The sequence below is a fragment of the Tachysurus vachellii genome, chromosome 1 (assembly GCF_030014155.1).
Source record: "Tachysurus vachellii isolate PV-2020 chromosome 1, HZAU_Pvac_v1, whole genome shotgun sequence".
NCBI lineage: Eukaryota > Metazoa > Chordata > Actinopteri > Siluriformes > Bagridae > Tachysurus > Tachysurus vachellii.
In genome coordinates this window covers 12,810,204-12,830,869 of record NC_083460.1, presented here as the reverse complement: position 1 = coordinate 12,830,869, position 20,666 = coordinate 12,810,204, and the positions used below count along the sequence as shown (strand labels likewise).

The window sequence follows — 20,666 nt, the reverse complement described above, 5'->3', positions numbered from 1 at the left end:
TAAAATGTGAAATGATAAAAACGCAACTTATAAACAAGAAAGCAGTACTGTATATCCCAGTAAATATAAAACATGAAATATAAACAAGACATCAATAACTGTAGAAAAGGTCACCATGAATCCAGAGTGCTTTAGATATTTTTATTTAAAAAAAAAAAAACTATTTTAAAGGTACATTGTGTGTGTGTGTGCGTGTGTGTATGTGTGTGTGTGTGTGTGTGTTTTAAAGATACGCACTCGTAGCCTGATGAGAGGTTTTTCGGGTGTTAGAGGGTTTCCGAGTCTCTCTCTTTCTGCCTCATCCAACATCTCTTCAACCTGCAATGCACAAACAGACGCACACAAATACACACACGCGCGCACACACAGACACGCACAGGAACACACACACACGAATGCACACAGACACACCTGGTTATTCAAAAACCCGTGAAAGCAATGTGGAAATAAATCAGATAAATCAGACACCTTCCTTCACTCACTCATGGGAACATATTTTTTTCTGTTAGCTTTTTTTTTCGTTATCATTTCAGTGTGTGTGTTCTGGAGGGTTTTTGGAGTTTATTGGAATGACATCACGACAATATTTATCTCCTTGTTTTTCATTAAATCCCTCGGCCTTTATTACCTCTGTCAAGGTTTCTGACTATCGGAAAGAGTTCAAAAATAGTAACTGATGCATTTCAGCCCATTATTTACAGTCAGATGGAGAAAAAAAAATGTTTTACAAAACCGTTCCAGCTTCAATCTCACACTGATCACACTAAGATAACTGAACATGAGGCAAAGGAATGAGTCACAAGCGCTACAGTTAGACTTCTGTGTATGATGTGTGGAAGGAGTCTCCAGTGTCAGCTCTGTGTTCCAGTCAGAGGTAAATCTAGAACTTTAAATTTTCCTACATCTTCAGTAAAAAGACATTTACACCTTATTCAGTAAAATGACGATGAATTGACTGGATTCAAATAATAAGAATAAAAGGCGTCACCTCGTCGCACACAGCGGCTTATTTCTCACAAACACCATGAATTTCATCTGGTCCTTGTGTCCTTGCCTCGGCTCAGAAACGGTTTGTTTTAACATCGAAGGAGTGTTGATGTGAATAATAAGAACATGGTAATGTGATTTATTCTGATTTCCTTAGGTCATTTGAGTGCTTGAATATTTAGTGGCTCTGTTCAGACATTCATCCTCATTGTTGGAGTTGTTGTTGAGATCCTGATCTGACAAGGTCTGGAGTGCTTCAGCATGGTTATTGGTTATTAACGTGACATTATGAAACAGAACTCATGCAGAGTTGCAAAATAAAGTGACTGCTGACATCCAGAACAGACTTTCAAAATAAATCATTAAACACATGCCAGGTTTAACCCTGTAATAAACTCTGACTGAGCTTCTGTGTGACCCACTCCAGCCGAGGCTTTAAAAGGCACCAAAGAGTTCTAACAGTGTGAGTGATTTTACTGATCAGAACATCAGCAGGTAAATTTAGGACCAAACTACAGAGAGGGAGGAGCATCTAACTGACTAATGAATGTTGTCTGTAACGGGGCTCTCGTGAATAATTTTAGTGTTCTGACCCTCTGAGTTTCCTGTGCTTCAGTGTTCCTTAATCTTCAGTGTTCCTTACACTTCAATATTCTATACGTTTCAGTTTCCTTACGCTTCCGTGTTCCTTACGCTTCCGTGTTCCTTACGCTTCCGTGTTCCATACGCTACAGTGTTCCTTACGCTTCCGTGTTCCTTACGCTTCCGTGTTCCTTACGCTTCCGTGTTCCTTACGCTTCCGTGTTCCTTACGCTTCCGTGTTCCTTACGCTAGTGTTCCTTACGCTACAGTGTTCCTTACGCTTCCGTGTTCCTTACGCTTCCGTGTTCCTTACGCTTCAGTGTTCCTTACGCTTCAGTGTTCCTTAAGCTTCAGTGTTCCTTACGCTTCAGTGTTCCTTACGCTTCAGTGTTCCTTACGCTACAGTGTTCCTTACGCTACAGTGTTCCTTACGCTACAGTGTTCCTTACGCTACAGTGTTCCTTACGCTTCAGTGTTCCTTACGCTTCAGTGTTCCTTACGCTACAGTGTTCCTTACGCTACAGTGTTCCATAAGCTTCAGTGTTCCATAAGCTTCAGTGTTCCATACGCTACAGTGTTCCATACGCTACAGTGTTCCATACGCTACAGTGTTCCTTATGCTTCCGTGTTCCTTACGCTACAGTGTTCCTTACGCTTCCGTGTTCCTTACGCTACAGTGTTCCTTACGCTACAGTGTTCCTTACGCTACAGTGTTCCTTACGCTTCAGTGTTCCATACGCTACAGTGTTCCATACGCTACAGTGTTCCTTACGCTACAGTGTTCCATAAGCTTCAGTGTTCCATAAGCTTCAGTGTTCCATAAGCTTCAGTGTTCCATACGCTACAGTGTTCCATACGCTACAGTGTTCCATACGCTACAGTGTTCCTTATGCTTCCGTGTTCCTTACGCTACAGTGTTCCTTACGCTACAGTGTTCCATACGCTTCCGTGTTCCATACGCTTCCGTGTTCCATACGCTTCAGTGTTCCATACGCTTCAGTGTTCCATACGCTTCAGTGTTCCTTACGCTTCAGTGTTCCTTACGCTTCAGTGTTCCATACGCTACAGTGTTCCTTATGCTACAGTGTTCCTTACGCTTCAGTGTTCCTTACGCTACAGTGTTCCTTACGCTTCAGTGTTCCTTACGCTTCAGTGTTCCTTACGCTTCAGTGTTCCTTACGCTTCCGTGTTCCATAAGCTTCCTTGTTCCTTACACTTTAGTGTTCCTTACGCTTCCGTGTTCCTTACGCTTCCGTGTTCCTTATGCTTCAGTGTTCCTTATGCTTCAGTGTTCCTTACGCTTCAGTGTTCCTTACGCTTCAGTGTTCCATCATACGCTTCAGTATTTCTTACGGTTCCGTGTTCCTTACACTTCAGTGTTCCTTAGGCTTCAGCGTTCCTTACACTTTAGTGTTCCTTACTCTTCAGTATTCTATATGCTGCAGTGTTCTCTACGCTTCAGTGTTTCATATACTTCTGTATTCTACACGCTTCTGTATTCTGTACGATTAAGAATTCCTTTTACTTCAGTATTCTCTAGAGTCAAACTTTACTAGCAGACCTGGACAACTGAAGTAGGAACGTAACGTGTGTGTGTTTTTTTTTTTTTTACCTTTTGCTGGCAGAAAGCCTGCACTTTGTTACTGACGTTGGGGATCTCTGGGCTGAAGAGCTCCGGGTGATCTAAAAGAATCACGTCCTGAATAAAAAACTGTCTCACTGTGTGTAGAGGAATCTTCTGCAGGTTCATCTTCCTGCCCTTCACCCTGAGTAAGCCGATGTGCCTGCACACACATGCACACAGTGTACGAGTGTGTATGTTGATTAAGAAATAAATTAACAAGCAGGTTACAGACAATTTATGAGGTTAGAAGTGGACTCCTGTCCAAGTGCAAGTCTGAGGACAAGTACATAAGAACAGTATACAATGGGTGATATAGGAGAGAGAGAGAGAGAGAGAGAGAGAGAGAGAGAGAGAGAGAGAGAGAGAGAGAGTGTGTGTGTGTCTGTGTGTGTGTACTTTTTAACAGCTTCCCCGGGTGACAGTGAGGTGACGACTGAGCTGCCTGGCTGCGTGACATAGAAAAGCTGCTGCTCGTTTCGGACTGGAGAGATTTTACACTCATGCTCATGGCCCCAAATCACCAGGTCCAGGAAGTCATCCAGAAACTGCTCAGGGATGTAGTTAGTGGCACCGTGTTTACTCCTACACACACACACAAACACACACACATTAGTTTCCAGATCCTCATATCAGAGAATATGCAAATGAAACATCCCAAATTATGAAGATGTATTTCCCTTCATGTGCGTGAGAGAGTGTGTGTGTGTGTGTGTGTGTGTGTGAGAGATGAATTAAATAAGCTGGAATAGCAACAAGTACAGTCAGGTGTTAAGGCCGTGAATAATGACTACTTTACGACTGAGAACATTTCAATATTCCCTTTTATACATATTATTATTAATATTATGTTTCAGTCATGTTTCAAATCAATTCATCAATCTGAGTCGCTGATCGTTCTACTAACAGGAAGGAGGGATCTGTGCACAATAAATAAGGAGCAGAAACACCGGCGTCAATCCCTGTGGAGATCCCAAGTGACTTAAAGACTCAAAACGAAGGACAGGAGACACAAAAGAGGAACATCATGAAATGACAGGATGTACAATTCCAGAAATAACCAAGAATAAGTAGACAAACACTCCCCAGAGAAGCTGCAGTGTGCTTCAGGAACACAGACATAAAAAAAAAAATCATCATTAGAAACTAAAAACCTTCTGAAACTGTGAGAGAATTTCAAAGAAATTCAAATCAAGAACCCAGGGCAGAACTTTACACTATAAGGCCTTATGTGGAACATTATAAAGATAAGAACCTTTAAGAATAGTTCTATGATTGTGTGTGTGTGTGTGTGTGTGTGTGTGTGAGTGTGTGTGTCCGTGTCTGTCCTCTGAGATCACTTACTGAGAACCTGTAGCACGTTCCTCTCTCTCTCTCTGTGTGAAAGTTATATAAAAGACATTGTGTGTGTGTGTGTGCGTGTGTGTGTGACCCAAAGAACGTTAAATGAGGCCATGAATAAGCTGAAAATGTCAAGTTAGGAAAATTGCTATGCATTTGAGCATTTGCTTTACTTCTGTTAAATTGCTGCAGACTTTATGTAATTATATTACAATATATGTGTGTGTGTGTGTGTGTGAAAGAGAGAAAGAGAGAAAGAGAGAGAGAGAAAGAGAGAGCTGGAGATGGCATTTAATCTTATTTAAAAATCTTCTCTAGCATTTTACTTTCTCATAAAAACTTGAAAAAAAACTCAATGAAGAACTACGTGACCTTGAGACGTGCACACAGAGATTGTTCGTATTTGTAAGAAGATGTAAAGAGAACATTTAAGGAGTCTCCAGTGTCAGAGCTGTGTTAGAGTCAGAGGTAAAGCTGGAACGTTACGCTTTCTCACGTCTTCAGGACCGAGGAGTTTACACTTCGTTGTGGTTTATCACTAACAAGAAGAGCTGTGTTTTTTTTTGAGAGAATCTGTACATAGCTGTAATCATTATCAGGTTGCTGCGGTGTGAGAGGAATAAAGCTGCTATTTCAGGAAAATAATCGAATGTCATAGATGATTTGCGGATAACGTAAGATAATGACAACATAAGATAATGTAAGACATGTTGCTGACGTCTGAGTCGTACCTGTTCTGATGGATGACGAACAGATTGAACCAGGCGCTCTCGTCCTCTCGGGGGCGGAGCATAGTCACCTGGTTATTCACAAACATCCGGTACAGCCTCTCATCTGGGATCGAGCCTGAACAGGGACATTTCAGTGTTTCAACATTTTAGGCTTCTGTCATTTTTTTATCCCCAAAATTATTCCACCCCAAAATGTCATGGAGCTCAGAGGCTGTAAACATTAGTTTGCAATTTAAAGCTCAAGTAAAACTGAGTGTGTGTGTCTGTATGTGTGTGTGTGGGGGTGTGTCTATGTGTGTGTGTCTATGTGTGTGTGTCTGTGTGTGTGTGTCTGTCTCTGTGTGTGTGTGTGTCTCTGTGTGTGTATGTGTGTGTGTCTCTGTGCTGGTGTGTCTGTGTGGGTGTCTGTGTGTGTCTATGTGTGTGTGTGTATGTGTCTCTGTGTGTGTCTGTGTGTGTGTGTTAGTAAATAAATAAATCACACAAGATTTTCAGCTCACTGCTAATTCCTGCACTTTACAGATTAGCATTTGCATTGTTCTTGTCCACAGAAACATAGAGATGTGTGTTTATTGGTCTGTCTGTCTGTCTGTCTGTCTGTCTGTCTGTCTGTCACTCACACACACAGTTGTGAAAACGATAATTTAAAATTTATTCAAAATCAACTCAAAATGCAGTATTTGTTTGAAAACAGAGCTTTAGGGTGTCTCTGCAGACTGTGTGTGTGTGTCTGTGTGTGTGCGCGTGTGTGTGTGAGAGTGTGTGAGAGTGTGTGTGTGTGTGAGAGAGAGTGTGTGTGAGAGAGAGAGTGTGTGTGTGAGAGAGAGTGTGTGTGTGTGAGAGTGTGTGTGTGTGTGTGTGACAGAGAGTGTGTGTGTGTGAGTGTGTGTGAGAGTGTGTGTGTGTGTGTGTGTGTGTCTCTGTGTGTCTCTCTCTGTGTGTGTGCGTGTGTGTGAGAGAGTGTGTGTGTCTGTGTGTGTGTGTGCGTGTGTGAGAGAGTGTGTGAGTGTGTGTGTGAGCGAGAGTGTGTGTGTGTGAATGTGTGTGAGGGTGTGTGTGTGTGAGTGTGTGTGAGTGTGTGTGTGTGAGTGTGTGTGAGAGTGTGTGTGTGTGTCTCTGTGCGTGTGTGAGAGAGTGCGTGTGTGTGTGTCAGTGAGAGTGGGTGTATGTGTGTGAGAGTGTGTGTGTGTGTGTGTGTGTGTGTGTGTAGCTCTGAACCCAAGATGACTTTAGAAACCCTACATCTTTCTGACGGCACACACGCACACATATACGCGCGCGCACACACACATACACACGTGCACACACATGCACACATACACACAGTGTAGAGAAAAAGTATGGAAGGAAAAGAGAAGTGTGTGTGTGTGTGTGTGTGTGTGTGTGTGTGTGTGTGTGTGAGTGTGTTGCGTGTGAGTGTGTATGTTATAAAGAGTAATTCAGTAACAGATTACTTTGAGAACACAATGAGATTTTATAATCCACTCATCTCTAGTTTATTAAAAATATTATTAAAAACAAGCTATATTATGGGCCACAAACACACACACACACAAACACACACACAATTATTTAAAAAATAATCTTACATAAGCAAATAAAAAACATATTTACACCCTGCATTATCAAGAGTGTGAAAAGAGATAATGTTATTAAACTCTCAAACAATTGAGTCACCTACTAGTGTGAACACAGAATTATTCGAACCTGGATTCAAAACAACACATGATGAAGGTGTGTGATGAAGGAGGAGGAGGAGGAGGAGAAGGAGGAGGATGATGGTGAGTGATAAAAGAGAGCGATGTAGACGGGTGATGAAGGCTAGAGCTCACCGAGGCCGTAGAGGGCGATCTTAGTGTTTCCTTTCTGCAGTAATATTGGGCTGACCTCCACTTTCTCCACTGAGCGGCTGTGTCCAAAATGATTCACCAGACCAGCGCAGCTCAACACATCCAGAGCACACAGACCATCTGCCTGAAACACACACACACACACACACACTACAGTACATACAACATACTGCACATCCAGACTCACATCATTCTTTACATGTTTTTAACTTCAGTTTGTAACAGACACTAAAACTTTATTCATTATAGTTTGATAATCTGTCCATCAGCCCAAAAAGGGCAATAAATGAAACCGCCCACACACACACACACACACACACACACACTTCAGGTGATGTGGGCGATCACATATCAGACATATGAGCTCTCGTATTTACAGAATGACTCAGTTTGTATTAAAAGTATTAAATAACTTTCCTGACTTCAGGTAGTTGGATAAACTCGGTTAGTGTATTGATGTGTGTTTAGGACAGTGTTAAAGAGGTCAGTCAGGGTTCGTAGCTTTATCAGCAGGTCAGGACATAATGTTCAACAGAAACAAGAGTAACAGTGACTTTATTCGTGCTTGATTTTATTCATCGTCTTTTTTCTTATCAGACGCTTCTCTCACACCTCACGTTTGCATTTTAGAGCTAAGAGTGATGCTGTGGTGAGAGTCAGAAGATTCACTCAGGATTTATTTACTGTTCAGTGGCAATAATAAGGCTTAAAATTTGTGTGTTTGTGTGTATGGACTTGATATATTTTTAATATGAGAATAAAAAATTTTATCTGACTGAAATTCAGTCACCATCATGAACACCAGGGGCAATATGAGGGGTTTGGGGCAGACATGTGGGGGGAATATCGGGGTAGATGTGTTTTAGTTTTTCCACACATGTAGGGTTTAAATTTTTAATTCCCCCCCTTTCTCTCTTTATCTCTGTCTATCTATCTCTCTCTCTTCCCCCTCTCTCTGTCTCTCCCCCTCTCCCCCCTCTCTCTCCCTGTCTCTCTCTATCTCTCTCACTCTTCCCCTCCCTCTCTCACTCTCTCTCTTACTCGCTCTCTCTATCTCTCTCTCACACTATCTCTCACTCCCTCTCTCACACTCTCTCTCTCTCTCTCTTACCCCGGTGGGATCGTCATGGTTCCCGTGGATGCTGAATATAGGTATGGAGATGTTCAGGTTCTCATCCTGGTAGTTCACCCAGGGGAACCTGAGAAATCAAAGCATATGAGTCAAATCTCACATCTCATTCTTTCAGCACGTTCATACATGTGCTCGCTTTACAGTGCACACGGTGAAGATGAAGGAGTTTATTAACTTTGTGAGGTACCTGCTGTTCCCGAAGTTGACGGCCTGATCACTGATGATCTCAAACAGGATCGGTTTATCACCCATGCAGTACTTCCTCATCACCTCCATACAGTTGTGCAGAGCTTTACGTGAAGGCTTGTTGTCATGGAAAAGATCTCCACCTAGCAGCACCAAGTCCACCTGATACACAAGGAACAGGGAAAGTGTGTAAAATGCAGAGCCACTTCGCAGTGACTGTGTGGATATAAAGGAGCTGCTGGGACACTTCACAGTCATTGGCTGTAAAATCTCTAGATTCATTGGCACGTGCTCTCAGGCTGAAGCCTCAGTTTTAATAAACGTATCATTACAGCTTTCAGCAACCAGTTTAAATGTCGATTAAAAACTCATCACTTTAGTCAGGAATACACATAATACATCCCATAATATTGTGCTCTAATACATCTGACCAAATGCACATTATCATCTAGTGCTTGCTGATATTGTGAACATCAACTACGTTAATCCCTCTCCACTGCTTCTCTTTCTACCCACCCTGAGGCATCCAGAATTTGTACCAGCTCAGATTGTCTTCCGTGCCATGATGATTTTAGACCTCCACTGAGACGAGGCCAACTCTGTGAGAATTCTGAGTCATCTAGAGATCTACCAGCTCCAGTTGGACTCTGCTATATTAAAGAGGCAATGTGAACTCCATGTGATCTTTGAGGACAACAACCTAATCGTCAGTACAACATTTGTCAGACTGTATATTTATAATCGCACATTTGAGTCTGGTTCCTCTCAAGGTTTCTTCCTTTACCGTTCAAGGGAGTTTTTCCTCACTACAGTCACCTGTACAATACAAACACATTTAAATATATCAAATATTAATCTTGAATTTTTGTATTATATTATTCTTTATATTATTCTTTATAATAACCTTTTGTTCTAGGTTTATGTTCTGTAAAGCCACTTTGAGACAATGTCAATTGTAAAAAATTCGTCATACAAATAAACTTGAATTGAATTGAATTGAATTTGGGGGGGCACGGTGGCTTAGTACATTCGCCTCACACCTCCAGGGTTGGGGGTTCGATTCCCGCCTCCACCAGGTGTGTGTGGAGTTTGCATGATCTCCCCGTGCCTCGGGGGTTTCCTCCGGGTACTCCGGTTTCCTCCCCCGGTCCAAAGACATGCACGGTAGGTTGATTGGCGTCTCTGGAAAATTGTCCGTAGTGTGTGATTGCGTGAGTGAATGAGAGTGTGTGTGTGTGCCACTACGTCCAGGGTGTATCCTGCCTCGATGCCCAAAGACGCCTGAGATAGACACAGGCTCCCCGTGACCCGAGGTAGTTCAGATAAGCGGTAGAAGATGAATGAATGAATGAATGAACTGAATTCAGCTGTTAACGTGACTCAACAGTAATAAAGATCGTCTGAAGCTCTTCTTTGAAGTTCATATCAAAGGATTTTCTTGGATGTTTCTTGCGTAGATATTCTAAAGGTTTCATCTGGAGCTTCCCGTCTGCACTAGACGTGACACGACATTGTGTCTAGCGTCACCTTGCAACTACCTCGTATACAGATACACAAACAAATATCTCTTTGTGCTGTATCTGTTCCTTACATCATTCTGTCTGGCACAACTCATGATCTCATCGAACGTAACAAACGTGTCGTTGCCCCTGACGGCATCTTTCTCCAGGTATCCGAGGTGGATGTCGGTGGCGATGAGGAACTTAAACGTGTCCTCGTCGTCTCTGTAGGGCAGATTGAGCAGAACAAACAGGGTCAGGGGCACAATTAGGGTTAGAGTGATGAGTGTAAACAGAACCAATGCACCTACATTGTGTTTGCAGATGACGTCATGCTGATTACGTCACCAGGGCGGTTTGGTTCATTAAATAGTGTTCAAATGGAATTAATTGATCCTGAGGACACAGCAATGAAAAACACTGTGTTAAATGCAAAAGTTTTAATACAAATGATATTAAATATAAGATATAATGATACATTAAATATATTTTATTGTTTTTAACGGTTAACTAGCAAGAGAGTAAGATAGGAATCATACTTTAGTGAACTTCTGCGTTGATAATTATGAAACTTTAATAAAGTTTATAAACGATGATCAACAAATATTATGATGTTTATTTACCTCACATTTACTTCATAGAACATCAAAAACGTACACACGTGAATCTGGCCCGGAAGTTTCTCAAACCAAGTTCGCGCGAGGAGTTTATCGTCATGGGAAATGTAGTTCCGTTTCCTCCCAAAAGTGTTGATGAGAGAGTAAAATAAACTACATTTCCCTATAGTACAAGATGACGTTGTAGCGTTATAACGTTTTGATGTAGATTGGCGTTACAGTTTTTTAGCAGGTCAGTGTTTCACATTAATCACCAAACTATAGATTAAATATACGTTACAAACGTTTTTAAAAAAAAATATTTCCTTGCTAGGCTAAAACGACGTCTAGTTGGTTCTATCCGCTGATTGGACCATCAAATCAAATGCGCGTGTCTGACCTGAGGTATTAACCAATCATCGAATAGAAGGCGGGGTTTTTATCCCCATCCAGGAAGTTGTTATTCACGTGTCCCAGAGTTGTTGTTTTTTTTACAGTGTTGCTCCTAAAATATTACCTTTATATTTCAATACACACTTTACAACAAAAGCTTTTACATCTGTATTAGTCTGTATTGTAATTCTCTGTATTCTGTGTTATAGCCGCGGTAAGTTCCGTTAATATAAATAAAGTAATATAAATATATATTTATGTACAAACATATAAATAAACACGAAGTAAAGAAAGGAGGTAAACGAGTGGAAAAGATTTTCTAATCGCACTTTGCTGTTATTAGCTTAAAGTATTTGGATGTAATTTGGATTTATTTTCTTATCTTATATGTTGTCGTTTTTGGGGGAGAAAGTATCAACTTTCACCTTTATTTCTCTCTCTCTCTCTCTCTCTCTCTCTCTCTCTGTCTGTCTCTCTCTCTCCTTTCTTTCTTTCTTTCTTTCTCTTTATTTAATTCTTTCTTTCTCTCTCTTTTCTTTATTTCTTTCTCTTATTTCTTTTTCTTTCTTTCTCTTTATTTCATTCTTTCTCTCTTTCTTTCTCTTTATTTCTTTCTTTCTTTCTCTCTTTCATTCTTTCTTTCTCTTTATTTCATTCTTTCTTTCTCTCTCTCTGTCTCTCACCTTTCTTTCTTTCTTTCTTTCTTATGCAGGACATGGAGTTTCCAGAAGGCTTTAACCAACTGGAGCTGTTAGAATCGCATGGCCACATGATCCCAGTGGGGATGGAGAGCGCCTGGGATGAGGAGGAGGAGGAGGACAGTGAAGGTGATGACAGCCAGCACAGTGAGGAGTGGTTCCAGCAGCAGGAACTAAAACGTAAAGACAATCCAGAGGAGCTGATGCTCTGGGCTGCAGAGAAGAACCGAGTAATGAACTTTATCTTTCTAAACATCTTTATCTAACAACTTTATCTATCTCTCTCCCTCTCCCTCCCTCTCTCTCTCCCTCTCCCTCCCTCTCTCTCTCTCTCTCTCTCCCCCCATGTGTGTGAGAGAGTAAGTGTTTAATTCCACATTCTCAGTGTTTATGCAAATGTTTATTATAGAAAATAGTGTATCATATTTTTGTGATCACTTACACTTATTGTATACTGTATATACTGTAAACACACTTCCTTTTGGAACAGGCCACACCCACAAAAGAGGAACTCTGCAGGTCATTCCTAGTTATTATGTGAATGAAAGGTATGGGATATTGTAGAAAGACAAGGGGGAGTTTAGAGATGTTTACGTTTTACAGTTATTTAAATATCAGATATTTGTATATTAAGACACGAGTGGGAGTGTAGAACAGACATAGAGCTGTGTGTGGGGTGGGTGTAGAGTTTAGCATGGTGCAATGGAAAAGTCTCCAATTCAACAGTGATTATGTTTTTTACGGCTGCTGGTTAAATTGTTTGCGGACACACATACACACATCCATACGTTTTATTAATTGTTCCAAATGAGTTTTTGCCCATTTGGGTCATTTATGTTTACTTGTAAATGTTTTCATATAATTGTTTTCATTGCAAATTAATTATTTAAAAAATTAAATAATTAAAGCATTTTTTTCTCAATTTTTCTCTCTAGTATTGTGTTTAATTAATTGTATATTTGTGTGAAATATGTGTGTAGTTGTCCACAGTGCAGCATCTGGCTGTATCCGATCCGTCCCTCGTTAACTGCCATGACGACGACGGCTACACGCCTCTCCACCGCGCTTCGTACAGTGGCCACACTCTCATCGTGTCCTTCCTCCTGGACTCAGGCGCAGATCTTCACGCCAGGACAGTGGATGGCTGGACGCCTCTGCACAGCGCCTCCCACTGGGGACACACCGCTATTGTATCAAATCTCCTGCACCGGGGGTCAGAGGTTAACGCCATGACAAACGGTCAGCTTACACCTCTGCAGCTGGCGGCAGGAAATCCTGCAGCACCGCAGACCCTAGAGCTCCTGCTGTCTCAGCGCACCCTGCAGGCAGGACTGAGGAACAGTGCTGGGGAGATGGCCTATGACATCGCGCTTAGGAAAACAGCACACTACGGCTTGTTCGAGATCACAGAGCCCTGCAACAATGTCTACTGAGAGTTTCCAGACAAACCAGAGAAAGCAAGACATCTTTGAGGAGGAATGACAGAAAGACAGAAATGGAAAGAAATTTTGCTCATTATTACCAGAGATGCACCGTCACTGATATACACATTAATCTCATTCCCAACTCCTTTACTCAAGGAGTTCAATGGCAGCAGCTACAGAAGAAGCAGCCAATGAAAAGGGAAAATGATGTGTCTTGAAGATTAGTGCCACTAGTAATCATCAACATCCAGACAATCCAACCAAATGAAAATAAAAGCTGTAAATAACATGGAAAGGGACCAGACTTTAATTTGATTAAAATTGTCCGTTAGTGCAGGAACACACACAAACACAGGAAACAAACAAAGAAAAAATAAAATTTTCAGATATGTCACTAATCTATTAAAACCTTTTAAATTTTTCATTATTCACTTCATCAGTATTGGTGTGATGGTGAGACGTGATTGTGTGGTGATGTGATGTGAAGGTGATCTGGTGAAGGCGATCTGGTTTGTCTTGTCCTGCACTGTTTGCACCAGGTTGCACAGATGCACTTTGTGTGGCTAAGATTTACTTACTAAGTCCTTAGCTCTGTCTTTGTTTTATGTAGCACCACAATCCTGGAGAAACATTGTCTCATTTCACAGTGTACTGCAACAGCTATATATGGTTGAAATGACAATAAAAGCTTCTTGACTTGACTTGACTTGATTGTGTGGTGGTGTGATGTGATTGTGTGGTGGTGTGATGTGATTGTGTGTCGGTGTGTGATGTGAAGGTGTTATGTGATGGGGTGATGTGGTGGTGTGATTGTGTGATGTGATGGTCTGATGTGGTTGTGGTATGTGATGGTCTGATGTGATTGTGTAGTGGTGTGATGTGGTGCTGTTATGTGATGGTCTGATGTGGTTGTGTTATGTGATGGTCTGATGTGGTTGTGTTATGTGATGGTCTGATGTGATGGTCTGATGTGGTTGTGTTATGTGATGGTCTGATGTGGTTGTGTTATGTGATGGTCTGATGTGATGGTCTGATGTGGTGCTGTTATGTGATGGTCTGATGTGGTTGTGTTATGTGATGGTCTGATGTGATGGTCTGATGTGGTTGTGTTATGTGATGGTCTGATGTGGTTGTGTTATGTGATGGTCTGATGTGATGGTCTGATGTGGTGCTGTTATGTGATGGTCTGATGTGGTGCTGTTATGTGATGGTCTGATGTGGTTGTGTTATGTGATGGTCTGATGTGATGGTCTGATGTGGTTGTGTTATGTGATGGTCTGATGTGATGGTCTGATGTGGTTGTGTTATGTGATGGTCTGATGTGATGGTCTGATGTGGTTGTGTTATGTGATGGTCTGATGTGGTTGTGTTATGTGATGGTCTGATGTGATGGTCTGATGTGGTGCTGTTATGTGATGGTCTGATGTGGTGCTGTTATGTGATGGTCTGATGTGGTTGTGTTATGTGATGGTCTGATGTGATGGTCTGATGTGGTTGTGTTATGTGATGGTCTGATGTGATGGTCTGATGTGGTTGTGTTATGTGATGGTCTGATGTGATGGTCTGATGTGGTTGTGTTATGTGATGGTCTGATGTGATGGTCTGATGTGGTGCTGTTATGTGATGGTCTGATGTGGTGCTGTTATGTGATGGTCTGATGTGGTTGTGTTATGTGATGGTCTGATGTGATGGTCTGATGTGATGGTCAGATGTGGTTGTGTTATGTGATGGTGTGATGTGATTGTGTTATGTGATGGTCTGATGTGATGGTCTGATGTGGTTGTGTTATGTGATGTCTGATGTGATGGTCTGATGTGGTTGTGTTATGTGATGGTCTGATGTGATGGTCTGATGTGGTTGTGTTATGTGATGGTGTGATGTGATTGTGTAGTGGTGTGATGTGATGCTGTTATGTGAAGTTGGGATGTGGTGGTGTTATGTGATGGCCTGATATGGTGGTGTTATGTGAAGGTGTGATGGTGTGCTGTGGAACTCACATTAACAATAATAAACATTAATAAAGCACTGAGACAGTCTGGATTCCTGACTGTCATTTGGACAACAAACAGGAAGTGAATTATTGTGTGTGAATGCTGTTTGTTTGTTTGCTCATCACAGAGAAACATCTGCTCTTTTCCACATACACAAACTTACAGTCGCCACTGATAGGTTATTGACTGACAGGTGAGAGAGATTATACCCCTGCCACCAGTAAGAACTCCTGAATATAAAGGTTTCTGCTGTGACACTCGAACACATTACTCAGAGTATTCGTCTTCTTAACTCGTGATAGCATATTTTCTGTATATATTAAAATTTTAATAAATAACTGCAGTGCAATAAGCTCATTTCTGGTGGACTTTCCTCATCACCACCTTGTTTGTGTGAACACACTGTGAAGAAGAAATAAATACATCAGAATCCAGCAGGGGGGGCACGGTGGCTTAGTGGTTAGCATGTTTGCCTCATACCTCCAGGGTTGGGGGTTCGATTCCCGCCTCCACCTTGTGTGTGGAGTTTGCATGTTCTCCCTGTGCCTCAGGGGTTTCCTCCGGGTACTCCGGTTTCCTCCCCCGGTCCAAAGACATGCATGGTAGGTTGATTGGCATCTCTGGAAAATTGTCCGTAGTGTGTGATTGCGTGAGTGAATGAGAGTGTGTGTGTGTGTGTGCCCTGCGATGGGTTGGCACTCCGTCCAGGGTGTATCCTGCCTTGATGCCCGATGACGCCTGAGATAGGCACAGGCTCCCCGTGACCCGAGATAGTTCGGATAAGCGGTAGAAAATGAGTGAGTGAGAATCCAGCAGTGAAAACGAGGACTGATGTCACCGCTAATACAAACACCTTTAAAAACAAGTCAGGCTAGAGCAGGTTTATTGCAAAGGATGTTCATAAATATATGAAGAAACCTGCTATAACTACACCTCTGAACTTTTCTTTGAGAACAAACACACTGATGTTCACCAGTGTCAGGTTTACAGTATTGATTCAGAACGAAGACTTTAAAGTGAACATCGAGTCAAAATCACACACACACACACACACACACACACACACACAAGTGTCTCACAGTGCCACAAGCCATCACTTGGTTTCAGACCATACCTATGAATTTCCAGCTCTGACATGCCAAAACAAACCAACAGAATGCATGGTGCAGATGTGTGAAACTGCTCTGAATACACAATCTCTCTGTTGAAATAAAAGTGTTTAAGCTCTTGGTTGATTGGTTGCACATGAGATGACCTAGAAATGAAACTGAGCAATGGGTGAGTCATTCAGTGGTGGAACATGATCTAATTATTATAATGATCATGATGTAAAAATGAAAGGATTTTTTAGATTACAGAGAGACATCTGTCTCAGAGCAGATATGATACTGCGAATGTAGAGAATAACAATTACAATAATCACTAAATCTAACAATAAGGAAAAAGGTTTCTGGCAAAAGGTATGCAGACACCTGAGCATCGCCCACTTAGCCACATGGATAGGAATACAGCAGGAATAACATTATTCCCTGGAATACCATTATAATAAGCTCCAGTCTTCTCCACAGCAGAGCAGGACATGCTGTGTGTGTTTTTGTGTGTGTGTGTTGTGTGTGTGTGTGTGTGTGACGAATATTACATTTAAATTCTGCAGATTTCCTCTGCAGTGACTTTATCAGTTTCTCCATAAAGCTTCACTCCACACTTTAGATCCTGTAACTCTGCAATGTTGTAACACCGGTTAGTTGTTATTTAGTTATACAGGCATTATACAGTTCACACACACACACACACACACACACACACACGGCATGTGGAGGGCAAAACAAAGAAGCTTTCAGGCTGAAAAGCGAGTTTGGCTGCTGCCATGTTGAGTTGTTGAATGAAGAAGCTGTTAAATGAGTAAACAGGGCAGTGAGGGGGCAGGAACACAGAGCTGCATCACACACACACACACACACACACACACACACACACACACAGCATGCAGCACTAAAGCTAACACTCACAGGCTCCTTCTCCTAGTCCGAATGTACTACTGTACATAGAGAGTTGCGTTAAATAGAGAGCAAGTTTCTCAGACGCTAATCTCACACCCTGACAGGTCGGGTCCAGTTTGAGGTGGAATCGAGGTCAAGGTAGAAGTGTGTATTTGGATTTAAAGACATTTCTTTGTGTATTTATGGAACTTCTCTCTGAGTGGAAAAAAAAGAAATGTCCCAAATCCACAAAGTACAGATTTTCTCACCAAAAATATTGCCTCATCGTGGTGGAGGCACACCATTCCAGTGTGCTAGTCTTTGCTCTCGCGCTTTTGTGTTTGACAATCCTGCTCGTTCTCAGTTTGCTTACTTTGCCGACCCCAGAGCAAGACAGGCCCACTCTGGGATCCGAAACAAGGAGCGTTACTCTTCTCATCTGGTGGCTTCCTTTTGGAAATGGACGTTCTCTCCCCGACTGCAAAGTGAGCTATGGCGTGCCAGGTTGCAACGTGACGACAGACAGGCGCGTATATGCTCACGCTGATGCCGTCATCATACACCACCGTGACTTCTTGATGCACTGGGAGGAGCTGCTGGAGAAGCCACGCCCCCCGCTGCAGAAGTGGATCTGGATGAACTTCGAGTCGCCGTCGCACTCTGGGTCTCTGCACCAGATTGATGGGATTTTTAATCTCACCATGTCATACCATGCGGGTTCTGATATTTTTCTACCGTACGGTTACCTTGAGCCACACCATTCCTATGGTAACAGACAGATCCGCATGAAGCGTAAGCGTCGTTTAGTAGCATGGGTGATCAGTAACTGGAGAGAGGAGCAGGAAAGAGTGCAGTTCTACTACCGATTTCGCCGTTACCTGCACGTGGACATTTACGGACGTGGATTTCTTCCGCTAGTAAACAACAGCGTGGTGAAAACTGTCTCAGGTTACAAGTTCTACCTCGCATTTGAAAACTCATGTCACACAGACTACATTACAGAGAAACTCTGGTGCAATGCTCTGGTCTCCGGTGCCGTTCCAGTGGTGCTCGGGCCATCCCGAGAGAACTACGAGCGCTTTCTTCCTGCTGATGCCTTCATCCACGTGGAGGATTTTAAAAACCCGCGTTCACTTGCTTCCTACCTCAAACGCCTGGACCGTAATCCTGCCCTCTATCGCCATTACCATGCCTGGAGGCGGAACTACAACGTGCATGTGACCTCGTTCTGGGCGGAGCACTTCTGTGCTGCCTGTCAGGTTGTGCAAGACAACCTCCTCGTGCACAAAACCGCCAGAGACCTCGCATCGTGGTTTCTGTCCTAAGAGGCGAAGTCTGAGTCCGAGTCTTAGTCTAACGCCAAAGCCCCGGGGTTGATAAGTTATCAAAACATTTTTGCCAAGTTTCTATTTCTTTATTAGTCTTCTTTGAGTAATATGTATGGGGAAATGTGTTTGATGTCCAAATCAGTTTGTACTGGAGATACTGCTGTAATCCTGTTAACGACATAGGGCTCTGAGTAGACGGGAAATATTATTCATGGACCCAGAACAGGCTATGAGTTTACACCTTGTTTTGTTTCAGTTCTTCCAAATCAGCGTCTTGTACGACTTTGCTGTCTGGCATTTGATGTAATTAGTTGTTTTTCTGTTTTGTTTTTTTGTGTATAAATCTCCCGTTTATCTTTCACAATTTGCATGCAGAAAAAAAGCCTTTCATTTCCTGAAAGCATCAATTCTGCTCAAGTTGTGATGATAATGAATTTGGATAAGATGACAGAGTTTGGAGCAGGAGGCCGTAACCGGCTACAGCGTGGAAATGAGATTCAGATGAAGCTGTGATGGATTTCACAATGTGCCCATTTAGTATTTAAACCAGGTGTAGGGACACAGTCTGGGTGGAGATGAAACTCACACACTGGGCCTCATTTATTACAGTTGTGTGTAAGTAACTCAATTAAAAATTCCTGACATAATTTCATAATTTTCTCTGTGTGTGTGTGTGTGTGTGTGTGTGTGCCTTTATATTTAGCCCCACCCACAAATCAAGAAATTTATTTAAAGCTCAAAGAGAAAATGACAAAATGGTGACTGAACTGATCAGTAATGCAGCTCGTCCATTGCAGCATGTCGGCTACCAGAGAAACTGTTCAGTTCCCAATTCAGCGTTAGCAGACTGTGGGATGACCAAAAGCACAGTTCCTAATTAAAGATGTTTACAGCTGCAGATCTCTGTTTTGTTTTAGTGACCTTGAGGCGATAAGACAAGAAGAGTGAGCGATTCCTGGAACATTTTATACAGAAGAAGAAGCGTAAAACTTCTTTTCCTACATTATATAAAGCAGTCTTTCCTCACGTTGGTTCAGGCAGGATTTGCGTTACCTCTTGTCCAGTTTGTAGATGAGTAAATTACAGCCTAATCTTTTCATATGTACAGTAATTTGATGTCTGTATTTGAGCAGACAGATTTAAATCCCAGAGACACTCTGATTATCACCACCGCTCGCTCCATTAAATGATTTCCTAACAAATGACAATATCTTGAATCTGGGAAAATGTATCGAATGACTTATTGTGAGATGTATAATCTATTAGTTAGATTAATGAGCTTGTTTTCACACTAGACAAAAGCATTATTACCTATTTCAAGCTTTTAAATTTAATAAGTTCTTATTTTATTAGCGGATCGTTTTGTATCTGTCTAGAAACAAATGCTTATAATAAAATTGAAATAAAAACAAATCAGATAAAAGATATTTTAGCTGGAAATAAGTGTCAAATGTTTAAAAATGGATTTAATGCTCCTCTATTTGTTTATATTGTAATCTTTTTATAGGAATTAGAGGAAAAGCAAGGTGCAGCTTTCAGGTTTTAGTTGTTATTGCTTTTACAAATGTCCAATGGAACATAATTTACAAGTAATCAGCTGCCTTACACGGTTTATTGTATATATTTCATATATATATATTAACTCAGTAAAATGAAATGCTTTCAGCACATTCAGCTTCATGATCTTCAGACTGACTTTTCACATTTGTTGTGGAAAAGGGGGCGGAGCCGCTGTGTCTGTCAATCCGGATAAAAGGGGCGTGGTCTCTGTTCTGTTAATTCCACTGTCGGGTTAACTCACCAGCTTTAACTCATTCAATTCAGTGCACGATAGTGACACCTGGTGGACAAAATTAGGAATTGCAGACTGCATGATTAAAGCCTTAGCCTTATTCAGGACTGAGTGCAGAGAGACTACTCTCTCTATCAGAGCTGCTGACACTAATCAGGGAAATTTAACTTGAATATTAGTGTTTCATAAAAGAAACATTTATAACCTGTAAAACTCCCAGATTTGGAACTCCTAGGAAACTCCCTCACTGTTATTTCCTACTTCACTGCAGTTACAGGATTAATAAGATGGCTGCATTAATAAACCATGAGTTTATCTCTCAGATGTCGTGTTCGATATATCGATATATATGTCGATATATATGTCGATATTTCGATATATATTCAGAATAGTAAGACCGATGACACACTGAACGACACACAAAATCATGACGTTTATGCCTCTTCAGTGGATGGCCATGTCTGAAGACGGAGCAGTGGACTGTTTGTAGTTCTATGAAATTATGATTATATCCAGCAGAAGAACTGATTAGATAT

The 20,666-nt window shown here is 41.7% G+C and overlaps 3 protein-coding genes across 4 annotated transcripts in view; 2 read left to right on the top strand and 1 right to left on the bottom strand.

Moving 5' to 3' along the window:
* mre11a (MRE11 homolog A, double strand break repair nuclease) overlaps positions 1–10,643 on the bottom strand; it is a 34,744-nt gene extending 24,101 nt beyond the window's left edge. The window contains exons 1-10 of one of the 2 annotated variants that reach the window (XM_060873197.1): positions 10,553–10,643; positions 10,241–10,325; positions 10,022–10,154; positions 8,432–8,592; positions 8,224–8,311; positions 7,095–7,236; positions 5,263–5,377; positions 3,590–3,775; positions 3,182–3,353; positions 238–318 (exon numbers count right to left, since the gene is read on the bottom strand). In XM_060873197.1, the coding sequence (XP_060729180.1) occupies positions 238–318; positions 3,182–3,353; positions 3,590–3,775; positions 5,263–5,377; positions 7,095–7,236; positions 8,224–8,311; positions 8,432–8,592; positions 10,022–10,154; positions 10,241–10,263 (1,101 nt within the window). In that variant the 5' untranslated portion in view covers positions 10,264–10,325; positions 10,553–10,643. Of the gene's footprint in view, positions 1–237; positions 319–3,181; positions 3,354–3,589; positions 3,776–5,262; positions 5,378–7,094; positions 7,237–8,223; positions 8,312–8,431; positions 8,593–10,021; positions 10,155–10,240; positions 10,326–10,468 lie in introns of both variants that reach the window. The other variant, XM_060873204.1, reaches the window with a different exon arrangement.
* A 344-nt stretch (positions 10,644–10,987) lies between these two features.
* Positions 10,988–13,434, top strand: ankrd49 (ankyrin repeat domain 49). The gene is made up of 3 exons (XM_060858545.1): positions 10,988–11,132; positions 11,631–11,846; positions 12,597–13,434. Exons 2-3 carry the CDS (start codon positions 11,634–11,636, stop codon positions 13,047–13,049), a joined length of 666 nt encoding a protein of 221 aa, XP_060714528.1. The 5' UTR covers positions 10,988–11,132; positions 11,631–11,633; the 3' UTR covers positions 13,050–13,434.
* A 3,577-nt stretch (positions 13,435–17,011) lies between these two features.
* On the top strand, positions 17,012–18,972 carry LOC132838187 (alpha-(1,3)-fucosyltransferase 4-like). The gene has a single exon (XM_060858427.1). The coding sequence runs from the start codon at positions 17,214–17,216 to the stop codon at positions 18,333–18,335; it is 1,122 nt and encodes a 373-aa protein (XP_060714410.1). The 5' UTR covers positions 17,012–17,213; the 3' UTR covers positions 18,336–18,972.
* Positions 18,973–20,666: the final 1,694 nt, after the last annotated feature.